The sequence below is a fragment of the Rhinatrema bivittatum genome, chromosome 1 (assembly GCF_901001135.1).
Source record: "Rhinatrema bivittatum chromosome 1, aRhiBiv1.1, whole genome shotgun sequence".
NCBI lineage: Eukaryota > Metazoa > Chordata > Amphibia > Gymnophiona > Rhinatrematidae > Rhinatrema > Rhinatrema bivittatum.
The window spans coordinates 38529898-38557118 of NC_042615.1; the positions used below are offsets into that span (position 1 = coordinate 38529898).

Genomic DNA, 27221 nt, shown 5'->3' on the forward strand with positions numbered 1-27221 from the left:
ATCACGATAAGCAGGAGCCCGCAGTGCGGGTAACACAGCGGCTGATGGGTGGAGCTGGAGCACCGGATCGTAGAGGTACTCACAGGAATGATGGCATCTTCCTAATGGTGGAAAGTTGGGACTGAAGGTCTGTGGTGCAGGATATAATGGCAGGTAGGACCTTGAGGAGCGAGTACCCGATGTCAGATATCCTGAAATGTAGAAGAGAGAGAAAGACCCCCGAGGAGCAGTTGTCTTAGTTAGAGAGAACCCCGAAGGGTAGTTGGAAGCTAGAGACCCCCGAGGAGCGGGTATCTAGAGCTTCTACAGGAGCAAGGCCATTAGAGTGAAAGCAGCATCTAAGCGTACAGCTTAGAGCGGTCAGAGTAGCTAAAACCAAAGTCCTTGCTAACTCAAGGTGGTAGCAGATGCAGAGGCTAGATATACCTGGAGGTACTGACGTCATGCGGTGGGGGCCGCCCCTGAGGTTCCCGCCATGACGTGTATTTGAGCGTAGATATGCACGCTTGCGCCCTAGGAGGCCACGGGAGTGAGCATGGCGGATGGGGACACCCATGCTGGTTTGGTAATGCCGAGACCCTCGGCACCGGAGGCAGCCATCTTGCCCAAAGAGAGTGAAAGAGAAGACAAAGAGGTAAGGCAGAGCGGTCGCAGCCGTCTGCGACCGACGGACGCAACACTTATCAGTGTGGATTCCACTGCCAGTGTCTTGTGCTGAGAGTGGCAAGGTGGCATCATGAACCTGTCCCGAGGGATTCTGTGGAATTCCAGAGCGTAACCTTCTCATATGATGTCCAGTATCCATTTATCCGACATGATCTCGACCCACCACTGATAGAAGAGGGATAGTTGGCCTCCTATCTCCTTGTCCTGTGGATGGAGAGGCTCAACTTAATTGGGAAGTTCAGGTCGAGCCTGAACCTGTTCCTCTTTTTGGTTGTCAGTTCCGAAAGGACTGAGACCTTTCCAAGGGCCGAGATGACTGAAATGACGAGTTTCTGTAGGGCCAGAAGTGCTGGGAGCCCCTAGCCTGACCCCTCATGGGTGAGGGGTGCTCTGACCTCTTTTTCTTATTTTCCGGCAGCCAGGGCACTGGAGATTCACTCCACTTACTGGCTTGCTTCTCTAATTCCTTCCAAATAGGAGGGATCCCTTAAAGGGCATCTTTATGAGGTTCTCCTTAGAAGTTGCATCCGCTGACTAATTTTGCAACCATAGCTGTCTTCTGGCCACCACCACTGAGGCTACTCCTCTGGCCGAGGTATGCACTAGGTCCAAGCTTGCATCCACCAGGAAGGATGTGGCAGGTTCAATTGCCTCTCCGGCATGTGCCCCTGAGCTATCTGCCTCTCTTGAGAGAAGCAGACATGAACGAGCCACCAGGGCACAACAGAAAGTGATCTGCAGTGTCATTGCTGCTGCATCGTAGGCTTGCTTAAGGATGGATTCCAACTGCCTATCATGAGCTTCCTTCAAGGCTGCTACTCCCTCTACAGGGATAGTTGTTCACCTTGAGACAGTGTAGACCAGGGCATCCACTTTCGGGAAATGCAGGCATTCCTTGACTGCTGGGTCCAGAGGGTAAAAGGCCTCCAAGGCCTGATCTCCTTTAAAACTTGCCTCTGGACATCCTATTCCAGGTCAATCAGCTCCTGGATGGCTTCCAGCATCAGGAAATAGCAAGAGGCTTTCCATAGCAACTCCAGGATTGGGTTCTTCTTTGGCTCTGACATAGGGTCCGTGCCCAGAACTCCCAGAGTCTTCAGGGTCTGGGAGACTAGGGCTAGTAATTTATATCTGTGGAAAAATTGAAGCATGGTCTGGTATGGCTCCAGGTCTGGAAGGATTTCCCCGTCGTTGTCTGTGGTGTCTGGGTCCCTGTCAAGGATACCCTTGGTGAGGCAAAGCATGTCCCGAGACAAGCTGACAGGGCTGGGAGGGTGAAGCCTTCCCAGCTAGGTCTCAGCCCAGGCAGGGGCAGGGACAGGGGCTGACTGTGCCTGAAAAAAGGCTTGAAGGCCCTGAAAAAATTCCAACCAAGAGAAGGCTGCCGGGCCATATTTGGCCCAGGATGTTCCGGGGTAGTGACTGATGAACTGCCCTCTCCCGGGGAGGGACAGTTCAGCCACAGAATTACTCAGGTCCAGGGTGCTGCCAGATAAGGTTGTGGTTGACCCGTCCTCCACCTGGGATGGGCCAGACTGTGAAAATTTCTGAAAATCCAGCCCTCCCTGGGCCTCCTCACATTGCTGACATAGGAAGGATTCCAGGTCAGACTGTGCAGCTCGAATATTTATTTATTTATTAGTTTTTTTACACTGACATTCGTGGGTACATCATGCCGGTCTACAATATAACTGAAGGAGGAAAATACAAAAAACCAGGGAAGGGAGCAGCTAGGAAGAAAATAGGAACGAGCGAGAAGCGGGAAAAAAGGACAGATGGAAATAATATAGGAACAGTACCTGACAGAGAACAAGGGAATGTCTGTGCTTCTTTGCTGCCGGAGCCATAACCGCTGTAGCTTGTGCGTTTAACTGGCTGATGCCTCTTGAGCGTATACAGACTCACCTTGGCACGTGTAGATGTAAGTGGTTGTTTGTGCACAAAGGTGTGGGTGTGCTTATGTGCACAGTTATGCGCGCAGCTATGTGCGTACTTATGCGCATGTTAGGCGCACAGAAGGCTGGCCTGTACCGATGGACGAAGGGGGGGAAATGGAACCGCACCAAACTGTGCGCAAGATGGCGCCACCATGGATTGTCGCGTGGCAAGTCCACCAAGCCTAAAGAGGGGCCTAGCTATTGGAGGGCCGCTCAACCTGCTCGGAAACCCTCTTCCCTCACCCGAGTGGGATCGGGAATGATGTCGGTACGGCATGCCGAGCAAGGAGACCGGAGGAAAGAATTACCAAAGCCCTTCCACATCTCTGGATCGGAGGAGTTCTTCTCTACTTACCTGGTCTCAGCGCTTATCAGCTGAGTACAGAGTTGGTCTCCAGCTGCGGGGGGAGAGGGCTTCTGCACCCGCTGTCTTTTAGCTGCTTCAGCAGCAAAGTCCACGCCGGGAGCCAGCTACCAGACCAAGGTACAGCTCCGAGGGATGTCGGAAATCACCTCAGGAATTCTCAACTGGGGAAGGAACCCTTAGGTATCACTGCAGGAGAGCGGGGCTCAATCTTCCTTTCAATTTAAAGGTAAATTTCTCCTTCGAACTAGTGCTGCAATCCCGCTAAACACTGCTGCTGGTGTGGGGATAGCATCTACACCTGCTAGGAGACTGAGAGATACTGAATGGCTGAGGTCACTGCAGGGGTATATCTACGGTGACGTCAGCTTCGAATCCTGACTCAGTCTCCATCTGCTAGCAGGGGAGCACATAACCCACTGGGGTCCTGAGTCCATCTGGCTACACGCTAGGAAAAGTTACTTACCTAGGTAAAATTGCCCTCCTCTGGCCAGACAGAGGATATATTTTATAACTGAACATGTTCAGATAAAGTGTGAACATACCTTTTATGCTCAGACTTTACACTTTCAAAATTCATGGGTAAGTGGTTTGATATATTCACAAAATAACTTGCAAAAAGTTACTTGTGCAGATTAACTTTCACGAAGGGAGGACAATTTTTAAATATTTACATGTGGTCCCATATACCCATGAGAGATGCTCTACAGTAATGTTATGAAAAATGCACCTGTGAAGGATATACTATATAGTGGTGAAGGGGAAGAGAGGCAGTATAAAGGCAAGCCATAGTTTTTCATTATTCCTAAGTATTATATTACATTTTTGCTTAGTATTGAATGCAGTATCCACAAGACAAAAGCAGCATAGAAAGGAATGTTCTGCAAAAACATAGTGCTGCAAATTCACTGGGGAAATAGTACTCAGATATACAAAAGTGTGCTAGAGGTCAGTACTTGCATTCCAGCTTAGCTGCAGACTCATTTTACATGTTGAAAACATTTGCATTTTATTGATAAAGGAATTTGCATTTAACCACATGGAGAAATGTTTAATAGTAGCAACCAGTTAAAGAAATATTTTCTAAGGTCTAGATTCCTCAAAATGCGATAAATTTTGCATAAATAGCGCCTGCAATAAAACAGGGGCATGGTTAGGTAAATTTTCACTTCCTGCTATGTGTGCTATTTTAGCACTTCACAGATATTTTACCACAAAACACCTTAAATTTATTGTACCTGCGATATTTCCATTTCGCAAGTAGCGAGAGAGAGAGACTATTTATAATGCTCTCATAGTAGTCATCTATTTATACCACTATAGGAGGGTCATCTAGTAACTCGAGGTGAGGTTTAGGTGGTGGACTAGGATTTTGGGGCCAGTTTTACATGCAAAGTCAGATGTACGAACAGCACAGTAGGACAGGGCAAAAGAACATTGTAGAAATCTTATCTTCGTGTATTTTTCCTCATTCCAAATCATATCATATCTTCACTGATGTGTACTGTGCTTTTCGTACATCTGCCTGTGCATGTAAAACTGGCCCCAAAACCCTAGACCACCACCTAAACCTCATCTCAAGTTCTAAATGACTCTCCTAGAGTGGTATAAATAGATGACAAATATTTGTTCCACCCCACAGGCGCTCTCTCTCTCTACTCCATTCCACTCCCTGCCCGAAAAGGAATTTGTGATAAATATCACACAGCTTAATACCAGGAAAAAAGGTGTAGTTATTTCGGGCATTAAAAATGTGCGATAACGTGTGTTATGCTATTGCACGCAGCATTAATGCCCCTCATTTTCATAAACCCCACTCAAATTCCTCCCCTCTAACCCTGCGACAGCTCTCTACGTTTCTTGCACAGCAAAGAGGGATGCTAGAAGGACCTTTTACCGCTCCCGCTCCAGCGTGAGACCAACTGATATCCAAATCACACCAGCTCTATCAGTCGGGAGGCTCCTGGATTTTTCAACCTTGCCAGACAACACAACGGACATCCCACTGAAGATCAGGGCTCGGGATACCGTTCCCCAGACGCAACAAGGCAGAGGATTTTCATCCCGCTATTTCCTACTTTCAAAGAAATCAGGCGACCTCCGCCCATCCTGGACCTCAGAAATCTCAACAAATTTCTTCAGAAAGAAAAGTTCAGTATGGTGTCTCTCAGCACCATGCTTCCCTTACTACAACAAGGGGGTTGTCTCTATTCTCTGGACTTTCTAGACACTTCATAGAGAGTCAACAACATTTTCAATACCAAGTTCTGCCATTGACAACTTGTGTATTTCACCAAATGCCTAGCAGTGACTGCTGCTCATCTACAAAGAGCAATAGCATTCACACGTTTCCTTACCTGGACAACTGCCTAATAAGGAATCAATTCAAACAAGGAGCTCTAAATTCTCTAGACTCACTATAAATCTACTAAATTTGGCTGGGAATTCTGATCAACTACCATAAATCCCATATGCAGCAGATCTGGGCACTACAGTCGCAACGGCCTTCCTACCCAACAACCGCGCAGACATCCTATCAAATTGTCCACATCTCTGCGAGCATGCAACATAGCCTCAGCCCATCAATTCTTCCATTGCTGAGCCACAAGGTTTCCACAATCCACGTCACTCCTATGGCCAGACTAGCCATGAGAAAAACTCAGTGGATTTTAAAATTTCAGTAGCTCTAAGCCATTCAACCGCTTTAGTCCCTGATCCATATCACCGATCCAGTAACCAAATCCTCGGATGATCTTGGCTACGGTCGCATCCAACTTGGGTTTGAGAGCTTGTATCAACACCCTCCAAACCCAAAATGAGTCTACTCCGTTCCATGAAAAGTCTCAGATCAACTTCCTGGAGCTTCAAGCCATACTTTATGCCCTTTATGCCTTCAAACACGGTCTCTCACACAAAACTTTGTGGATACTGACAAACAACATAGTGGCAATGTGGTACTTGAACAAACAGGGATGCACAAGCTCTTATCTGCTCTGCCAGGAAGCAGTGCAGTTCTAGGCCTGGACTCTTGCACACTCCATGTATCTCCGGGCCACTTATCTAACAGGCATATTGAACATACTAACAGACCATCTCAATCAATGACTCCATCCCCACAAGTGGTCTCTGAATCCATGTGTAGCGAGCAAAATCTTCTAGCGCTGAGTTCAACCAACCATCGACCTCTTGCGTCCGAATTGAACCACAGAGTGGACAGATTCTGCTCCCTATACAGGCATCGAAATGCGTTAGCCATGGATGCCTTTGCTCGCCCCCTGCAACAAAGGTTTCCTATATGTGTCTCTTCTGATACCGCTCATAGCCAAAACTCTCGTGGAGCTACAGCAGGACAGGTTTTCAATGATTCTCATAATCCCGTACTAGACTCAACATAGAAATGATGGCAGAAGAAGACCAAACGGCCCATCCAGTCTGCCCAGCAAGCTTTCACACATTTTTTTTTCTCATACTTTTCTGTTACTCTTGGCTCTTATTAGTAACTTTTTGGTTCTAGTTACCTTCCACCCCCACCACTGATGTAGAGAGCAGTCCTGGAGCTGCATTTAAGTGAAGTATAAAGCTTAATTGGTTAAGGGTAGTAACCGCCGCAATAAGCAAGCTACTCCCACGCTTATTTGTTTACCCAGCCTATGTAATTCAGTCTTTGTTGGTTGTCTGAATATAAATCCTCTTATCTTCATTCCCCCCGCCATTGAAGCAGAGAGCTATGCTGGATATGCATTGAAAGTGAAGTATCAGGCTTATTTGGTTTGGGGTAGTAACCGCCGCAACAAGCAAGCTACTCCACCACTTTTTTGTGAATGCAAATCCTTTTTTCCACATTTCCTCTTGCTTTTGAAGGATAGAGCAATGTTGGAATCGCATTAACCATGTGTATGTTTATTGAATAAGGGTATTAATCACCAGGTAGTAGCTGTCATTCCCACAAGCCACCCCCATGCCTCTTCTCTTCATTCACATCCTCTAGACTTTATGGATCCACAGTGTTTATCCCAACCTTCTCAACCTATCACTCCAGGAACCAATTCGCCTGCGCTCAGGTCAATCTCATAACACAGACTCACTGATATTCAGGTACCTGTAGCTTCACGAAAACCTTCCACACGAAAATCTGTAATGAATCTCTGTGCGGAGTTAGAAATCTGTAATGAATCTATTATGATTGACTCCAAAGAAGGTGGAGTTAGTAGTCATTAATATAGTTGTGGGTGGATCCCTGGGCAAGTGGCAGATGACCACGCCCTCGGGAGGATATCCCGAGAGGGACCACCAGCTAGGCTTGAGTATGGAGAAACTGTAGAACGTGAGTAGGCAGAGTAGACTGGGTTCAAGAACAGAAGTAGATGACAAAACTCACATAAGATCTCAAGGAAGCTCAGGAGCTGGAACAGTATAGGCCCTCGAGGAGCGAGTACATGGTTCCAGGGTAAGCTCTGAGAGAGCGATGGTAACTCACAGTTGTTTGTAGTAGCGATATCTTCCAGGCAGTAGAGAATCTTCAGAGTCTCCAGGAACATGGGCCCTCGAGGAGCGAGTACCGGTTCCTATCTGTAATCTGAAAGGTAAAGAGAGAGCGAGGCCCCCCGAGAAACGGGTACCTCTGGTAAGTCCGAGGAGGCAAAGTAGCTTGGAGGAATCGTAGACGGATCCGTATCCGTATCTTCTCCACTCCTTGCTAACTCAATCTGATAGTGAAAATAGAGAACTTTAAATATTGGAAGCGGATGACATCATCTCAGGGGAACGCCCCTGAGGTTCGCGCCCTTGCTGGTACTTCAGTCAGAGCGCGTACCCTAGGTCATCAGGCAAACATGGCGGATCTGCAACGTCGAGCCGGTCCGGGAACGCCTGAGGGAGACAGCATGGAGATGCCGCGGCAGCCAGCCATCCATCAGACCCGGAGGGAGTCGCCACAGAGGTAAAGAGGGCGGAGTGAGGGTGTCGAGCAGTGACGGATGCAACAAAATCTTACCATTCGAAATGGGCAAGATTTACCAAATGATGTGCACAAAAAGGTATTGGGCCCCCTTTTTCCTACTCCACTCCATCTCCATTGGACTATCTAGGATACCTTTCAGATTCTGGTCCCCAGACATCCTCCATATGGGTACACCTCGGTTCTATCTCAGCATACCACCAGGGAGTAGGGAATGCCCTGTTAATGGCTCAACCCCTTATGAGTCAGCTTATCATGGGATTTCTGCAACTTAAGCCTCCTCTACGATCACTGGTTAAGGAATGGGGCCTAAATGTAGTGCTTACAAGGCTCATGTGTTCCCCGTTTGAGCCTTTGCATTCCTATAACATTAAAATTTTAACATTGAAAATTATTTTCCTCGTAGCCATCACCTCTGCTAAAAGGGTCAGTGAGTTACAAGCCCTTGTTGCATACTCACCCGACACTAGGTTCCTCCGTGCCCAAGTGGTCCTCCATACTCACCCTAAATTTCTTCTTACGGTGGACACAGCCTCTCACCTTACTCAGTCTATAGTCTGCCCACTCTTCCCAAGGCCTCTCTCTCTCTCACCAGGGCGAGAGGGTGTTGCACACCTTGGACTGTAAGCGTGCACTTGCATTCTATCTAGACCACATTGCACTCCATAGGAAATCCACCTAACTCTTTTTGCTTCTTTGACAAAGACAAGCTGCGAGTTCCAACGGGCAAACAAACTCTCTCCAACTGGCTAGCAGACTGTATCGAATTCTGCTAAGAGGAAGCAGGCCTTCCTCTCCAGGGGTGAATGCAGGCACATTTTGTAAGGGCCGTGGCAACATCGGTAGCACACTATTGTTCAGTACCAATTGCCAACATTTGCTAGGCTGCGACATGGAGCTCTCTTCACACATTCGCAGCCCTCTACTGCTTAGATAAGGAAGTCCATCAAGACTCTGCCTTTGGCCATTCTGAGTTGCAAAACTTTGTTCCAGTATAATCCGCAACTCCTTCCACAGCCACCTGCTGTGATTTCAGGCTGCCTCATCATTGCCAATAGCACCCCAATTATTGTGCCTGTTGCACGAGTTGTCTGCTATTGGCCTATTGTAATATGAGACAGCCTGTAGCTTGCTAATCACCCATATGTGAGGACCTCCATCCTGCTTGTCCTGGGAGAATGCAGAGTTGCTTACCTGTAACAGGTGATTTCCCAGGACAGCAGGATGTAGTCCTCATGAAAACCACCCGCCACCCCGCGGAGTTGGGTCCGCTTACGTTTATTATTTTATTTTTTCGCTCCGCTTTTTCGTACAAACGAGACTGAAGGGAAACCCCTGTGGACACAGGGATCATGGCATGCTGGGTAAGCTCAGTGTGCCAGTCAAAGTTTCTAGAAACTTTGACAAAAGTGTTCTGTAATAGGGCTCCGCCTGATGATGTCACCCATATGTGAAGACTACCATCCTGCTTGTCCTGGGAGAAGACTTTCATCACAGACAAAACAAATGGAAAACAAATTGAGAATATTCACAGAATTGTTGTGAAAGGGGAGGTGCTATTGCTAGGGGATTTCAATTTGCCAGATGTTGATCAGGACATCCTAGCAACAGTGTCTTCCAGAATCATGGAGATCATGGACTCTCTACAAAGAAAACTGTTTTGTCAACTGTAAAGGAACCCACTTAGAAGGAGGCAAACTGGACTTGGTGCTTATCAACAGAGACAGATGTCCAATGTTGTAGTGGATGAGCATCTGGAATCCAGTGATCACAGGATGGTGTGGTTCAGTATAAGGGCACAAGAGATGAAAGTTCATTCAAAGGCTGTTGCGCCGGAGGTGGACCCTTGGGCCGAGGTTGGGTTGACGCAACCTGTAGGTAAGGACCTATGTGTCCCTACCATCGGCAGGCGAAGTGGGCTGATGAACAGAGGCCAGCTGGAGCTTCACTAATACCAGCCTTCGTTCCCCGTGCGTTGAGCCTTTGGGTGCCAGGGCCGGCTGGACTTAGGTGGGCCTCTGTATGAAGTTGATGGGAAGATCGAGATCAGCCCAGAGACAGCAGATGAGAGATGGTACAGTCTTACACTGGATGAGGTAGTGTCCTGGAGACTCGTGCGCCAAAGGAACGAAGGCAGACAGGGGGTGCCCGAGCAAAAGCAGGCCAAAGCCTGAATAGACCAAGCCCAGGAAGTAAGCTGAAGAAGCATCGAGGACAGGCTTGAGTCAGGGCTGGCGGCAATCTGGAAGCAGTGGCAAGCAAGGCTGAGGTCTGATCAAGGACAAGGTCAAGCCTAGTCAAACGATGCTGAGGTCTAGGTCTGGAGAGAGGCAACAATGTAGTCAGGCAATGCAGGGGTCTGGGTCTGGAGAGAGGCAACGACGTAGTCAGGCAATGCAGAGGTCTGGGTCTGGAGAGAGGCAACGGCGTAGTCAGGCAAAGCAGAGGTCTGGGTCTGAAGAGAGGCAACAGCGTAGTCAGGCAATGTAGAGGTCTGGGTCTGGAGAGAGGCAAAGGCGTGGTCAGGCGAATCAGAGGTCCGGGCTTGGAGAGAGACAACAGCGTGGTCAGGCAAAGCAGAGTCAAAGTCGGTGTAGGCAATCCGAGGAAAGATGAAGAGCAGGAACGTAGGAGCAAGGAGTCAGGAACCAGGATCAGCGAGGAGCAGGAACACGGGAGTGAGACGAATCTTTTAGGAGGCAACGAGTACTCGACCAGCGAGGGGACCTGTTGCAAAGGCAAAGCTAGGGATGAGCCGGGACCGCGGCTTGGTTCCCGCCGTGGGCCCTACTTAAGCATTAGCGATGCGCGCATGCCTAGGGAGGGGCATGGCGCCGAGTAGCAGCATCTCTCCACGGGCCATTTGGAGAGACCCGTCATCGAGCAATGGACGTGGTGGCTGGACCAGGAATGCCAGGGACTGCAGCTGAGCCGGAGGCACCAGGGGAGGCCCGAGGACGGAGATGGTGGCCCACCACCGCCAGAGACGAGGAACCAGGAGCTGGAGTTACTTCAGAGAGGTAAGAGGGCCATGCCGCGGGTCTGCCGAGGACGGCACTCGTAACAAAGGCTAGGAGTCTAGACTTCAGGAAAATTTACTTTCCAAAAATGGGGGAGTACATCAAGGAGTCATTAGCTAGATGGGAAAAGCTAGGGGAAATAGAAGAGCAGAGGGAAAAACTAAAAGAATATTTCATAAGGGCAAGTAATCTTTTTCTTAGGAAAGTAAATGGTCATATGACATAGTGAGGGCAAAGGTAGCGCCAGCGGCATTTTGAATATTGGCAATACGGCGCGAGTGCAGGAGGTCGCTCCCGGACCCCGCTGGACTTTTGGCAAGTCTTGTGGGGGTCAGGAGGCCCCCCCAAGCTGGCCAAAAGTCCCTGGGGGTCCAGCGGGGGTCCGGGAGCAATCTCCTGCACTCGTGACGTCGGGTGACAGGAACCAAAATGGCACCGGCGCTACCTTTGCCCTGTCGTATGGTAAGGGCAAAGGGCCACCGGCGCCATTTCTATTAATGCAGCCGTGGCCCGAGAGCAGGAGATCGCGCCGGGACCCCCCCCACTGGACCCCAGATAATTTAAAACATTTTGGGGGGGTTCGGGAGGGTGGGGGATTTGTTTTAAAGGGTCAGGGTGGGTTTTAGGGTTGTTTTGGTGTGCCGGTTTTCCCGCCCTCCCCCGATTTACGATTTTTTACGATTTTTAAAAAAAACAAAACATGACGATCAGATTTCCCTCCCCCCCCAGCCAAAATAGATCGTTAAGACGATCGATCACACGATTCACATCCCTATTCTTTAGAGTCAGGAGTAGTTCCACTTCATAAAAGTAGAAGTAAGGAGGAGGCAGGGAACCACAGACCACAGTCATCTGTGGTGAGTATATTAATGGAATCACTACTTAAACAGAGGATAGTGCAGTTTTTGCAATCCAATGGATTGAAAGATCCGAGGGAGCATAGTTTTACCAGAAGTAAATCTTGCCAGACAAATCTGATCAATTTTTTTCATTGGGTGAACAGAGAGTTGGATCAAGGGAGCGCACTAGATGTACTGTACTTGGATTTTAGTAAGTCCTTTGATACAGTTCCACAAACAAGACATAAATAAATTGAATACTGTTGGTATGGGACCTAGAGTGACTGACTGGGTTAGAAACTGGCTGAGCTGGAGGCGACAAAGGGTAGCAGTAATGGAGGTTTTGTTACGTTTGCTGGCTGGTAGGCTGCTCTATATATTTAGGTCCATAAAAGTCTGATATAACTTTTGGTACATACCAAACACCATGTTGGTAATCATTTTCTGGAACACCTCCATTCTGACTATATCCTTTCAGAGATATGACCTCTAGAATTGGACACTCTACTCCAGGTGAGGTCTCACCAATGACCTATGCAGGGCATTGTCACGTCCCTTTTTCTACTGGCTATCCATCTCCCTTTGCACCCTAGAATTCTGGCTGTAGTCACTGCTTAATCACACTCTTTTGCTAACTAGAGATCAGATACAATTGCCTAAAGGTTTGCTCCTGCTTGGTACACATCAATAACTCGCCTCCAGTCATGTATTGCTCCCTTGCATTTCTGTACTCCAAGTGTAAAACTCTTCATTTATTTGCATTGAAACATAATTACCAAGCACTCAGTCATGCCTCATTCTGTCTACTCCCTTAAGCGTATTCATTCTGTAATAGATCTTATTGTCACCTGCAAAAATATACACTATTCCTACTAATGCCTCTGTTATATTGCTCCCAAAGATATAGAACAGAACCAGGTTCCTGAGACCTGAGGCACTCAAGTAATCACTCTTCTTTCCTTGGACAATGTGATAACATCAGGCCTATTGGACTGGAGAAGCCTGTTGACAAATTATTCATTTAATTGAGGGTTTGATAAGCAAGTTGAAATGGCTTACCATTTTCAATTATGCATACCCAACTTGAAGACAATTTAAACAACTTTGAATATGAGAACTCATTCTTTATTTAAATTTGCTTCTAACTACACAATACCTGTTTAAATGAAAGATTTTAACAAGAAGATCTAAAATGTGCAGTTACTATGCAGCTTAAGGCTTGACAATAATGCTGTTGTGCTTTTTAAATAAGAAAATCCATATCCTTACAAAACTATTTTCATATCATTTTCTATACATGAAGGGGGCAATAGGGTAATAATCAGTTCCTGAGACTAGCTTGTTGTCAAGCTCATTTTTGAAAGAGAAATCCCACATAGGGTTTCTCTTTGAACATGCAGCCAGCCACAGGAATGGGGTCTGAACCTTGACACATACATCTGCAACTGCTTGAATGCAGTTTCAAACGTCCCCACAGAAAGTATGCACAGGGCTTTCAAAATGTAATGCCTGTGCATACTTTCCGTCAACCTAACCCTGATCCTTTTTTATCACAGTTAAAAGTTCCCATGCTGTTTTACTCACGAAAATGACTTTGAATATTTCCCTTTTTAATATAAACTATTACATTTTTGTTATCTGTATAGGTGCATTATTAACATAGTAACATAGTAACAATAGCAGAAAAAGACCAAAATGGTCCATTTAGTCTGCCCAGCAAGCTTTCCAAGGTAGCAACTGCCACTCCCATGCAGGTTACCCCCACGTTTCTGTCAAGGGTAGTAACTGCTGCTCCATGCTGGATAAGCTTTTTTATTCATTCCCATCCTCTAGCCTTTAGGGATCCACAGTGTTTATCCCATGCCCCTTTGAAATCCTTCAGTTTTAGTCTTCACCACTTCTTCCAGAAGGACATTCGAGGCATCCACTACCCTCTCAGTGAAGAAATATTTCCTGACATTGGTTCTAAGTCTTCCTCCCTGGAGTTTCAAATCATGACCCCTAGTTCTACTAAATTGTTTCCAATGGAAAAGGTTTGTTGACGACATGGATCATTAAAACCTTTCAAGTATCTGAAGGTCTGTATCATATCACCCCTGTTCCTCCTCTCCTCCAGGGTATACATATTCAGGTTCTTCAACCTCTCCTCATAAGTTATTTGATGGAGGCCACCCACCATTTTGGTCGCCCTTCTCTGGACCACCTCCATCCTGTCTCTGTCTCCTTTGAGATACGATCTCCAGAACTGAACACAGTACTCCAGATGAGGCCTCACCAAGGACCTGTACAAAGGGATTATCATTTCCCTTTTCTTACTAGATATTCTTCTCTCTATGCAGTCTAGCATTCTTCTGGCTTTGGCTATCGCCGTGTCACACTGCTTCGTCAACTTCAGGTCGTTAGACACTATCACTCCAAGGTCTCTCTCCTGTTCCGTGCACATCAGCCCTTCACCCCCCAACGCATATAGTTCTTTCGGATTACCACACCCCAGATGCATGACTCCCATGAATCCCAGCTGCCATATCTTTGACCACTCTTCCAGCATCCTTAAATCCTGCCTCATTCTCTGTACTCCTTGCAGCGAGTCCACTCTGTTGCAGATTTTAGTATCATCCGCAAATAGACAAACTTTACCTTCTATCCCTTCCGCAATGTCGCCCACGAAGATGTAGAACAGAACTGGTCCCAACATCGATCCCTGTGGCACTCCACTTAATACCATTCTCTCTTCAGAGTAGGTTCCATTTACCATTATCCGTTGTCTTCTATCAGTCAACCAGTTTATAATCCACGCCAACACCTTGGAGTTGACTCCCAAGCTTCTCATTTTGTTGTTGAGTCTTCTATGTGGGACCGTATCAAAAGCTTTACGAAAATCCAAGTAAACTACATTGAGAACGCTTCCCTGATCCAGTTCTCTAGTCACCCAATCAAAGAAATCAATTAGATTCGTCTGACAGAACCTTCCCCTGGTGAATCCATGCTGCTTCTGATCGAGCAACCCACAGGATTGTAGATAGTTCAATATCCTTTCCTTCAGCCTCTTCTCTGCTCCCACTCTTGTGAAGCAGGACCACCACTGCTCTTCTCCAGTCACTAGGCACTACACCCTTTTCCAGGGATCTATTGAACAGGTCACACAGTGGACTCGTCAGCACATCTCTGAGTTCCCTCAGTATTCTGGGGTGAACCTCATCAGGCCCCATGACTTTGTCCACTTTCAGTTTTCTTAGCTCTTCCCATACATTATCTTCCGTAAATGGAGTTTCATCTACTCCACCCCGTTCTACAGTCTTGATAACAAGTGACGGTCCTTCTCCAGGGTCTTCTTTAGTGAACACTGAACTGAAGTATTTGTTTAATATTTCTGCTAATTCATCATCTCTCTCCACCCATTGATCCTTATCCTCTTTCAATTTCACTATACCACTATGTACCTTTCTCTGATAAATCTGAACAATGTTTTGTCACCTCGATTTATCTCCTTGGAAATCCTTTCCTCTGCCTGACTTTTTGCTTCCTTGATTACTTTTTTCATCTCCCTCAGTTTTTCCAGATAATCCTCCCTGTGTTTCACTTTTTGGGATTTTTTATATTTCTTAAAAGCTGCTTTTTTTGCTTTTATTACATCAGCCACCTCCTTTGTGAACCAGATTGGATTCTTATTTCTCTTACTTTTGTTTACTTTTCTAATATATAGATTTGTTGCTTTTGTAATTGCTCCTTTTAGTTTGGCCCATGTTAGACATCTCCCATTTTCTCCCAGTCTTCAAGTTCTGCCTCCAGATATTTCCCCATTTCTACAAAGTATGTTTTTTTGAAGTACAAAACTCAGATCTTTGTGACACTTCTCCAGATCCTATTTGCAATATCAAACCATATTGTTTAATGATCACTGGTGCTGAGGTGGGCACCCACCCGGACATTAGAGACATTAGCTCCATTAGTAAGCAGTAGGTCAAGTATAACTCCCTCCCTTGTGGGTTCCATTACCATTTGTTTGAACAAAGCGCCTTGCAGGGCATCCACTATCTATCTTAGTTCTTTTATCTATCATTTGTTTTATCTTTTTACTTGTTACTTTATTATTAACAACCTATGTTAATTTGTCTTTATGACTTTTAATGTTATTATAAATATGCTGTATTCATTTTCCTATTGTTTGTAAACCGTTGTGAAAGTAGTAACTAAACGATTGTCAATAAAACCTGTTAAATAAATAAATAAAATAAAATCTCTCTACTTCTGTTAGATTCTGCAGAAGGGATTCTCCAGTCCACAACAGATTAAAGTAACCAAAAATCAACACTTCCCCCTTCTTTCCTACCTTTATAATGTCTTTGATCAGATCTCTGTCTAGTTCTTCCGATTAAGTCGGAGGCCTGTACACCACTCCAGTAAAAATGGATGTATAGTCATCTTTTTTTTTTTAGGACAGCCCATAATGCTTTTTCTCTACCCCACTTTCCTTGCAGTTCAGTTGCTTGGATATTATTTTTCATAAAGTGCTACTCCTCCCCCTTTTTTGTCCTTTCTGTCATTCCTTAACAAGTTATAGCCCAGTATGGCCGTATCCCAGTCATGAGAATCTGTGAACCATGTCTCCGTGACAGCAAGAAAATCCAAGTCTGCCTCCACCATTAAGGCCTGCAGATCTAGGATTTTATTGCCCAAATTGTGAGCATTTGTAGTCATAGCTTTCCAATTTTTCTCGCTTGCTATGTTGCACTTCCTAGGAACCTTTTCTGTTTTTTTGAACTGATAGACTTTATTTTCACTTTGCATGTCCATCACAGGTCTTATTCTGCCAGAACCTACTGCTATCCAATTGATTCAGGATTTTTGAATCCTGGATGTGATTTTGGTGTTTCCCTTCTCTTATAAGTGTATTTTGTGCTATAAAATGGATGATACCATAGAGTGAGCAGTATAAAAGGAGGTCCTTGTGCTCCCCTGATCCTATCCCCAGCCAGGGCTGGGAATAGGATACAATGTTCACAGCCCCAATAAGGGAGGGAGTTCCCGTCATTGTGCAATAGCAAAAACTATTAGCTGGATTTAGGACCCATGATTGCAGGCTGATGGAAGCTCTGGTGCATGGCCCCTGGCTGAAGACTGTTGTTGCAAAGACTGTAGTAAGTGAGATGGGAAAGGATATAAAATAGAGAAAAAATTCCCCCCTGGTATCTGTGAATGAAGGCTCAGAGCACATGGATTCTGGCCTCAGTTTCAATTGAGCTGGAAGACCAAAGGAGCAGGAGGAAACTACCTGCCCCTCCCCCCCCCAAAAAAAATATACACATTCATGAAAAGCTGATATTTACTATTCAGAATAAAGAAAGACCTGGTTAAAATTAAACTTTTGCAAAATATGAAATATTTACAAGTTTTCTATGCTATTTACTGTAACAACATATGTTCAGCAGCAGGAACAGCATTAGTGAAGTTTGGCTTTAAAGAACAAGATTTAACAAGATTCATAATTTCTGTGTGAAAAGATCTTAGGGGCAATTTTCAAAAGAATTTACAATCTTAAAACTGGGTTTTACATGTGTAAATATACTTTACACATGTAAGTGGGCTTTTGAAAAACGCTACAATATATGCCATTGAATTGTCAATAGGTTTTACACACATAGGTGCATTTTAGGCATGTAAATGGGCTTTTGAAAATTGCTAAGATAGTATATTACATTTACACGTGTAACATCTTTGAAAATTACCACCATAATGTGATTACTTGCATTTGAATTATAGAATAAGAGGTTGACAAAAGTGCAGTACTACCTGAAAGCACTGAATGACATTCAAACTTCTCAGAGCTAAATGTAAACTTTTGCACATACGCAAATGCAAAGCAGGAAGATAAAAAGGTAAAGAAAACCAGCCAAGCACTCTATGCAACCCAATGCAGAGAACTATGGGGGGGTCAGACAGCACTATGCATCTCAAATCACATCTCACAGTCTGAACAAAGCAGGAGGGAGCAAACCTTTAGCTAGAGGACCTCATGGGAGCCCAGTCAGGGTGGGGGAAGGGAGCCATGAAGGACTAGGGTGCAGTTACCCTGGAAGTCTGAAGAAAGCAGTTTTTTCCAGACTCGACAAAGCAGGGGTTGGGGGGGGGGGGTGGGGGAAGAGGAGAGCCTGGAGGTGTTATGCCAGTAACAATGTCATTTCCAGTTGGAAGTGATATGCTCTATCATGGACTGGGACCTGACATTCTTCCATGTGCTAGATATGTTATTTATCTATTTATTTATTTGTTTGATTTATATTACATTTTTCTGACATTTCAAAACAGCATATATTCCGGTGAATTTCTCTTGGACTTTTACCTATAATTTATCACATCTAGTCCATGGGCCATAGTTTGCTCACCTCTGGAATAAAAGGAGACATATTACAAAATAAATATAAAGCTTCAAATTGGGTCAATAGTGAAAATAACCCTAATGAGTGCCTTGCTTTATATTCATACCTGGAATTTTCTGGATTTCACAGGGAATTTGTATTATAGCTCTAGGCCTGTTTACTTACTCCAGCCACTCCCCTTCAGGAAGTCTACAGGGAACAGGAGAGGAGGGGCTAGAGAAAAGAGCAGAGCAATTATTTTCTGCTTTGCAGTGCTGGTTCCAATTTAACCTTCCCCCCCCCCCCCCCTTCCTCAATAAGTCTGAGGGTAAAAGAAAGGGAGGGGTGAGCCTGGAGCAGACACTGCAGGCAGCATAAGGAAAGTATAGAGAGGGGCTTTGTAAGACACAGCTCAGCCTGCAGCTGACTTGAGATTCAAGTGAGGGTAGAGTGTGAGAGCAGTGACTTATAGGAGGGTGTGGGGGAAAGTGCTAGGGTCATCCCTGGGAGAGGAGTGGGAAAGAGCATGTATGGATTAATGGGGGGAGGGGGAAGAGAAAAAGCTGGCATGTGTTGCTTGCCCAGCTGCCCCCCACCTCACCCACCCCCAACACTAATCTACAGCAATCTCAAGATGACTACAATTTAAAAGTTCCCTGCTATTTCCATATTCTAGTGAGAAAAATTGAATTCCAGGAAACAATATTGGAATTTGTAAAAACTAAATTAGCCATCCAGTGTATCTTACTTTTAAATTCTGGATTTTTCCTGACAGAGATGAATGCGTTCCTACATGCTGAAAGAGAGATGGGCGGTAACGGATGCGCAAATTATCCTTTTGTCTCCTACAGTGTTTCTGTGAAGAAAACAATGGAAATGTTAAAAATGACATTTTATAAAATAAACATTTCTATTTGTGGAACAGGGTACTCTTGTTTCTTGGTCTTTTCCACTATACAGAATGGAGGTCGTTAAAGGAGAAATGTATCCAGTTTGGAGGGCTGATATTATAGATGAAGGTGCAGAAGCTTTTCAGTTCAACTACTTTTGCAACTTATACCCCCTCCAAGTTCATTAATGCAGCAGTCTGAGAGATTAACCCTGATAAACTGTAGCTGCCTTAACCACAGGGAGAGAATGGGGAAAAGCAAAGACAGGGCAGAGAGAGACTGAAGAGATACAGAATGAACCAGAAATTAAAAGAATTTTGTAGCCACTGATGTAAAGACCCACATAGGATGGGGCGGGGTGGAGGGCTGGCCACAATGCCTACCCATGTTAACCTTGGGCTGGTTCGCACTATGCTCTTGGGCTGGCTTGCCTGCTGGCTTGGGAGCAAATTCAGTATGCTGCCATGCAAAAAGGTCCCTAGTTCAATCCCCAAGTCAGGTCTTGTTCCTCAGGGCAACTAGGGCTGAGGATGCTGTGGAAGCAGTATCCTCAACCTTGGGGACAGAGAGGAACTCATGGTAATTACTTAAGGGTGGCATCTGGTGGCTGGATTCAGGGCCCACAATTGCAGAGATCCAGAAGGAGCACTGGGACTAGCAGAGAGCATAACTATGCTGTCCAAATCTCAAACAGTTTCAAAACATTATTAGAGCACACTTATATAAACCAACAGATTTAGCATCTCAGAGCAATTAAACATGTCTATGCCAGATATAGCTATTTAAATTATGTTAGATACAATCTCGTAAACTTCCAAAACTAATAAGGAGTCTTTGACATCAACATAAGACAGTTCAATCAATCTCCTTATTTAGTCCCTTAAGCGCAACTATCTAACCCATATATCCAAATGTTTTAATTCTGTAACACACTCCTGCCCCACCCCCAAATATTCTCTTTAGGTTTACATAAATAAAAAATTTTAAATCCTCCGAATCGTGTTGCTTTTCTTGCCAATGGGCCACTAAAAGTTTTTCCATCTGTCCTTGTCAAATACAACTTAAATGTTCAATGATGCAGAGCCATAACTTCCACTTGGTTTTGCCAATATACAAAAGTGGAAATGGATACCAAATAATGTAGATGACACCTGTTGTATCACAAGATACATAGGGGCGGATTTTAAAAAGCATTTACATGCGTAAATCTGGGTTTTACGCATGTAAATGCACTTTACTCGAGTAAGTGGGCTTTTGAAAATTGCTACAATATATGCCATTGAATCGTCCATAGGATTTATTCGCATAAGTGCACTTTACGTGAGTAAATGGCTTTTGAAAATTGCTACAATAGTAGTTACATTTATGCGCGTAACTCCTTTGAAAATTACCCCCATAGTGTGTCAAACTTATAAGTCAAAAGTTCCCAGACAATAAAGTATCTCCATGTAAAAGACAATCATATAGAACAGCGGTTCTCAACCTGTGGGTCGCGACCCCGGCGGGGGTCGAACGACCAAAACACAGGGGTCGCCTGTGTTTTGGTCGTTCGACCAAAACTGATCTGCGGACCGACCCCAACGGCCCGGTCCGCAGACCAGTACCGGGCCGTTGGGGTTTTTTGCCGGTCCACGGCGCCGCGGCTGCTGCGGGGAGGCGGGGCGAAGCTGGAGACCTGCCTCCTCCAACCCCAAAAGGGAGCGCGTCGCGGTGCTCCTCCTACTTACTTCCTGCCCGCCCTGCCCCAGAAGACAAATGTTGCCGGAGCCGCACGGGCAGGAAGGAGGAGGCACATCAGCCGCGTGCAGAAGAGGAGCTGCGCGGCCCGAGAAGACCAGAGCCGCTGCAGAGCCTATCCTGTGGTAACCCGTAAAGAAGAGGCCCAGAGGTGAGAGAGAGGTGTGTGCGAGTATGAGATGAGTTGAGAGATAGTGTGTGAGAGTGAATTGAGAGACTGTGTGTGTTTGCAGAGACAGCATGTGAGAGCCTCTGTGTGTGTGAAAGAGACAGCATGTGACAGTGAGAGCCTGTGCTTGAGCAAGGCAGCATGTGGGGGTGTGAGAGAGCCTGTGTGTGAGACTCAGACAGCCTGTGCCAGTGAGAGACTGTGTGTATGAATGATTGCATGACAGAAAGAGCATGTGACAGTGAGATCCTGTGTGTGTATGTGTGTTTGAGAGAGAAATGCATGTGAGAATGAGAACCTGACTGTGTGTTTGAGGGAAGAAGACAGGTGGAGAGAAAAGAAACAGAAGGAAATGGCAAAAAAATAAAGGGATGCAGATGTAAAAAAAAATAAATTACTTTTTACTGATTGGTACATGTAATCTTTGGGAATGTGCAAGAGTAGCACTTTCTCTATGGCGGATCTCACAATGTACGAGATCAACATGGAGGAGGTGGAAACCCAGGGGGCCTGCACAGAGGAGGCAGCAGAATGGGCTTCAGTGCCAATAGCAGCAATCAGCGCCTCCCTAATAGCCACGTGGCAGTAATTAGATTAATTGTTTGACTCAGCTGGAGGTGACAAAGTATGAAGTGGGATGTGAAATCAGCTTGATCTGGTGGAGAATTAGGATTGCTGTTACACATGAACTGTATTTGGCAAACATTAAATTAAAGGGAGCCAGGATAATCAATTGAAGCCTGCAGCTGAGGACTGATTCATTATGACTCATGTAGAAATTAGTGCATTTTCCAGATTAGTCTGCATAACACAATTCTCAACATTCAGCATTATTTCTGCTGCATAGAGTTTTATCTGAGAGGCTCTGAGGTTGTGAGGGAGCCAGTAAGAGTGAGAGCATGAGTGTGTATGAGAAAATCCAGGGGAGTAAGAGTGTGTGTGAGTTGGGGGGGGGGGGGGGAGAGAGTGTCTTACACCCTGAGAGTGTATCAGTGTCTGTGAGAGCGAGAGGTTATGGTGGGTATAAGAGCATGAATGTGTATGTATGTGACAGTGTATGTGTGAGAGAGAATGGACATGTGAGAGTATGTGTGAGAGAGAGAGGATAACCTCCTAATCTTCGACAATATCAGGGTGACTGGAAATCAAGAGCTCCCATGTATGGACAGCAGGGGCTTTTTAAAATCCTTATTAGTTTTAATTATTGTGTGTTATTTGATATATGTGCTGTTTTGAAATATTTTATTGGTGTTTGGGAAATTATAAAAATGTATATGATTTTAATTAACAGAAATTCTATTTATCAGTAATTTTAAAATATTCTTTTATTAGTATGGTTTTACTATTATAATGATGCTTTATGTTTCTTAATTTTGTTTTATGAGGAATGGTGGTTCTGTTTATAAATGTCATAATAAATAAGTATGCACTAAAATCCAACCCCATCCATAACCCCGCCCCCATATGACCAAAGCCCCACCCTCGCCCCGCCCTCGCAGGGCGAGGGGTCACCGCAACATGAGGAACTGTATTACGGGGTCACGGCATTAGAAAGGTTGAGAACCACTGGTATAGACATTATCTCCTTAGGAGCATCAAGAAACTGGAGTACTTCCAGCATCTTGTGCCTAGAGTCCTCTTCTGTCTGAAGTTGAAATGGAATGGTTTCAGACATTTCCTTGATGAAATTGATAAAAGAGAGATCTTCTGGTGGAGAACTTCGTCTTTCCTCTGTGGGAGAGGACTCTGAAGGCAGATCATCGGTACCCTGGGAAGTATCATCAGTCTAAGAATCATAAGGCTGGTCACCAGCTCCCATAGGATCTCCAGAAGGGAGGAATGGTGTTAATTCGTAAGGACCAGGCCTAAGCATCGATAGCATTGATGGAGGAATCGATGGCGGCACCGAAGGAACTGGTGACATCAATGGATGAGTCGGTGGTAAGATCCCAGATGGTGGAATGGGTATCTGTGTTTCCTCTTCATCCGATGATAATGTAATCGGAGTAGAAAGTACCGGATCCACTGGTGCTCTCGGTTCCAGCGGTGGAAAGGCACCGATCAACGCATCCAGTCTACCCAATAGCAGTGCAAGCGATACGAGAATCGGATTGGTGACCAGCTTGGGAATCGGCACTGGCATCAATAGAGGTTGGAAGCCCTGAAGTGCTTTACCGATGGCCTCTTGGATCATCTGATCCAATTCCTCGCGGAGACCTGGGGCGAGTTACCCCAGCTCCGGAGTAGGAGGCAGCACTGGCATAGCCGGAGGGTCCACCGGTGAAGGTGGAATCGTGGATCCCTGCACCACTGAAGGGGGGGGATCGCTTCGGTGACCCGGTCCAGAAGAGGATGGGGCCTTTTCTGGACGGGGCTTCTTTGTCGGTGGCTCTGTCAACATCGATGACAAGGGCTTGCCTGCATTGGCGGACTGAGCCTCACGATGACGGTGTCAAAGTTTTTCACGATGATCTCCTCGGTCCTTTTCTTGAGGAGGCAAGGAGGTGACAGACACCCTTGGAATTGTCGACACCGGTCGGGCAGCAGCGGTATCCCGGTGCTGACGAGAGGTCGATGGAACCGGCTCAGACGACGATGAAGCTATCAATGGAGCCGGGATTTTAGGCTGAAAGAGAAACTCCGTTTTCTCTAAACGAGCCTTGCGGCCCTTCGGTGTCATTTGGGCACATTTGGCGCAAGTTTGGACATCATGGTCAGACCCCAAACATAAAACACAGACCCTATGAGGGTCAGTCAGGGACATTGTCTGAGAACAGTTGGGGCACCGCCGAAAACCCGACGCCATGACTTCAACAAAAATGTAGCTGCGGTGCAGTCGATGGGCAGTAGGCCCCGAAGGAATAACTCGATGGGAATCGACCGCAACTAGGGTAAAGCCTTATCTTTCAACCGCGGAGTATAGATATCGATAGGGGGACTCCTATGTGGTAAACATTTTTGAAAATTTTGAGAGAAGTTCCGTGAGGAAAATTCCTGTCAGGAATCTGAAGAGAGCTCCTTAAGCCACGTGACTACTGCTGCGCAGAAAAAAAGAATACTGAAGGGGGACCCTTGCTGAATGTAGAGTTGGTACTATGCTGGGCATGCCCAGTAGGTGCCAGTCAAAGTTTTAGAAACTTTGACGAAAATGTTCCGTGATTGGGCTCCATCCTGATGATGTCACCCATATGTGAGGACTACCATTTATTTATTTATTTATTTGAAACTTTTATATACCGGTATTAGTATGCATACATCATACCGGTTCACATTGTAACTAATAGGCTGAAATTACAATCAACAGGGAGGGGAAACAGGGAGGAATATACAGAGAGCAGAAGGCATTGAAATTAAAGCATTAAAACTGTAACGGGCTATTTACAGGTCTATATATAAGGGCTTAAACAAGTTACTTACAGGAGTCTATATACATCCTGCTTGTCCTGTGAGAATCATCATTCCACTATAAATATAGCGGAATGATGGCCCGCAGGAAAAAAAGGGATGGGGGTGAAAGTATGCAGCCAGCCACATTGCGACGGTGCGTTTTTGCCTGCTGTGGTCATGGCCAGACTGCACACTTTCATCCCCATAGGGAAAAGGTGTTATTTCCCTCGCTACTGCTGGCGATAACGTGGAAAACATTTTCATCCACAGTGCTGCCAGGCCATAACCCTGCCCACACTCCTCCCCTTCCCTGATTTGATGTGGCCGATATAGCATGCGATAGGGCCTTACCACATGTTGTGATATTTTTGCCTCAGAAGATTGTACTTTTGAATGTTATTTTTCATGTAAAATTTGTTATAAATGCATAATTTAATTTTGTGTGTCTGTAAAGGTTGTGGGAGTATGTGTTTGTGGGGGGGGTGGTAGCGTGTGTGCAAGAATGTAAAGTTTGCCTAGAGTACCTCACACCCTTCCATATCCATGGGTTCTGGGGTCTGGGGGGGGGGGGGCATGTGAGTTTTTAAAAATACAGGATTGCAGGACAGAGCTGGGCTTTATTTGATGAACTGTGGGTGTGTGTGTGTGTGTGGGGGGGGGGGGGGGCAGCACAGTAATTTTTCGCACGGAGCAGCATAAAAGCTAGCACTGGCCCTGAAAGAGTGGCAGTGCATTTGGTTCTAGCATGGCATCCTCTGGAGTCAGAAGAATCAATCACATAACTGGAAGGCCTGGCTATAAGATAGCATTAACTGGCTAAGCTGCCTAGCAACCAAAGGCCAGCCACTCATGAACCAGATGCCTATGATGACAAGCTAAGCTCCGCCCATGATGACATGTATAAAATCACAAGCACAGAAGCTCAAACCAGGAAGATTGCAACAGGAAACCAGAAGTGCTCAGAGTGAAATATATCATAGGGGGGTCCAGACAGCACAGAGACATGCCCAGCTAAAGATTTAAATTAGACAATAGGGGGAAAATTGAGGAGTGTTTCCTCATGGTTCTATGATTTGTGTCATCAATATCGTTTGCTGTATTATGTTTGCTTGTCTGTTATTGGCAAAGTTTCATATTGTGTCTGAGGATCACTCAATAAAAATTGTATTACAAAAAAAAAAAAAAATTAGACAATGACATATGAAGCACTTAAACTTCAGGTGATATAAATCTGAGATGGGGTTAATTATTTCTGTTGAGGAATAATTAACCAGCTTCGCAGGATGACACTGAAGACTTGAGTTTTCCAATTAAGTTTTGGCGAGACTTCCTATTATATTCTAAGTTGTGTACTAAACCTTAAGGATAAACCCAATAAGATCAAGGAAGGTGGCTTTATCTCAGGATGGTACTCTAGTGTTAATATGATGAGAACTCTGAGTTATTAGAGCTGCAGGTCTAGAAGGGATAAATGTAGCCTTAGTAACACTAGACCCTAAGAAGAGGAAAATGAAATATTCTAGGGGTAGATGAAGTACATCTTGGAATATTAAAGGAGTCAGTAAAAGTTCTGACTGCTCCACTGAAAGATATGTTCAATTACGGGTAATTTTGCGCGAACAAAAGTACGCTGGATTTTATAAGATACGCGCGTAGCCGTGCGTATCTTATAAAATCCGGGGTCGGCACACGCAAGGGGGTGCACATTTGTGCAACCTGCGCGTGCCGAGCCCAGCGCGCACTGCCTGTTCCCTCTGAGGCCGCTCCGATTTGGAGCGGCCTCGGAGGGAACTTTCCTTCGCCCTCCCCCCACCTTCCCCTACCTAACCCACCCCCCCCCCCCCGGCCCTATGTAAACCCCCCCTTACCTTTGTTGGCAGATTTACGCCTGCTGAAAGTAGAAGTAAATCTGCGCGCGCCATCACCCGACCTGGGGGCTGGTCCGGAGGCCTCGACCACGCCCCCGGGCCCGCCCCCGAAACGCCGCGTCACGCCCCCGAAATGCCGCGTCATTTACGGAATGCCCCCGACACGCCCCTTTTACGAAGCCCCGGGGCTCTGCGCGCGCCGGCGGCCTATGCAAAATAGGCGCGCGAGGGCCCTGTGCGCGTAAATCCGGCCAGATTTATGCGCGCAGGGCATTTAAAATCCGGCCCTTAATCTTTAGTGATGGGAGTGGTCACAAAGAAGTGAGAGGGTTGGAAGTCTTCCCTGTTTATAAAAATAATAATAGGGAGAAGGTCGATAACTAATGGCCCCGGTGAAGGAATGTTTATTGGTTCTCATTTCTCTGCTTTGTAACTCTAGTGTATTGTATTGTGATATTTTTGCTCTGTAGCTCGCTGTGCACATACATTTTGAAGAGGTGAGTAGTAAGTATATATCTAATATTTATTTATTTTTTTAAAATCTTTTCTATACCGTCGCTAAGTTATCTACCATTGCAACAGTTTACATGCTGGCACATAAATTAATGTAGGGAAATTGTACTATCGTACATTCTAACAGGTGCCGTCAAAGGTTCAGTTACAATAAATCATTAAAGACAAATAATTGTTTAGTGAAGTAGGTCATGACCGGGTGTACCAGGAAGGTACTGTTTACGGGTAAAATTCACTATTCATAGTGTTACTTTATGGTAATGAAAAATATAAACAGGAAACTAAAAAACTACTTACATCATCTTTTTCTGGATTACATACTTTGACCGATAATAAATGGTCAAGAAGCCAGTCTATAGGCTTATCTTTGTAGAACATCAAAAAGAATTCTGCTATCAATGGCAAGTCTTTGGCTTTGAACAGCTTTCCTGAAAAAGAGAAGGAAGAAATAGAAAGCAGATTTGCTTTCTTATAACTGATGTTTCCTGGAGACAACATGGTAAGAAGCTACATGAGAA

General features: G+C 45.5%; 1 protein-coding gene across 3 annotated transcripts in view; it reads right to left on the bottom strand.

Moving 5' to 3' along the window:
* MGAT4D (MGAT4 family member D) overlaps positions 1 to 27221 on the bottom strand; it is a 481639-nt gene that overhangs the window by 23433 nt on the left and 430985 nt on the right. For all 3 annotated transcript variants that reach the window (XM_029596826.1, XM_029596870.1, XM_029596782.1), the window contains 2 exons: positions 27001 to 27131; positions 18888 to 18995 (listed from right to left, as the gene is read on the bottom strand). In XM_029596826.1, coding sequence (XP_029452686.1) covers positions 18888 to 18995; positions 27001 to 27131 — 239 coding nt within the window. The remainder of the gene's footprint in view (positions 1 to 18887; positions 18996 to 27000; positions 27132 to 27221) is intronic.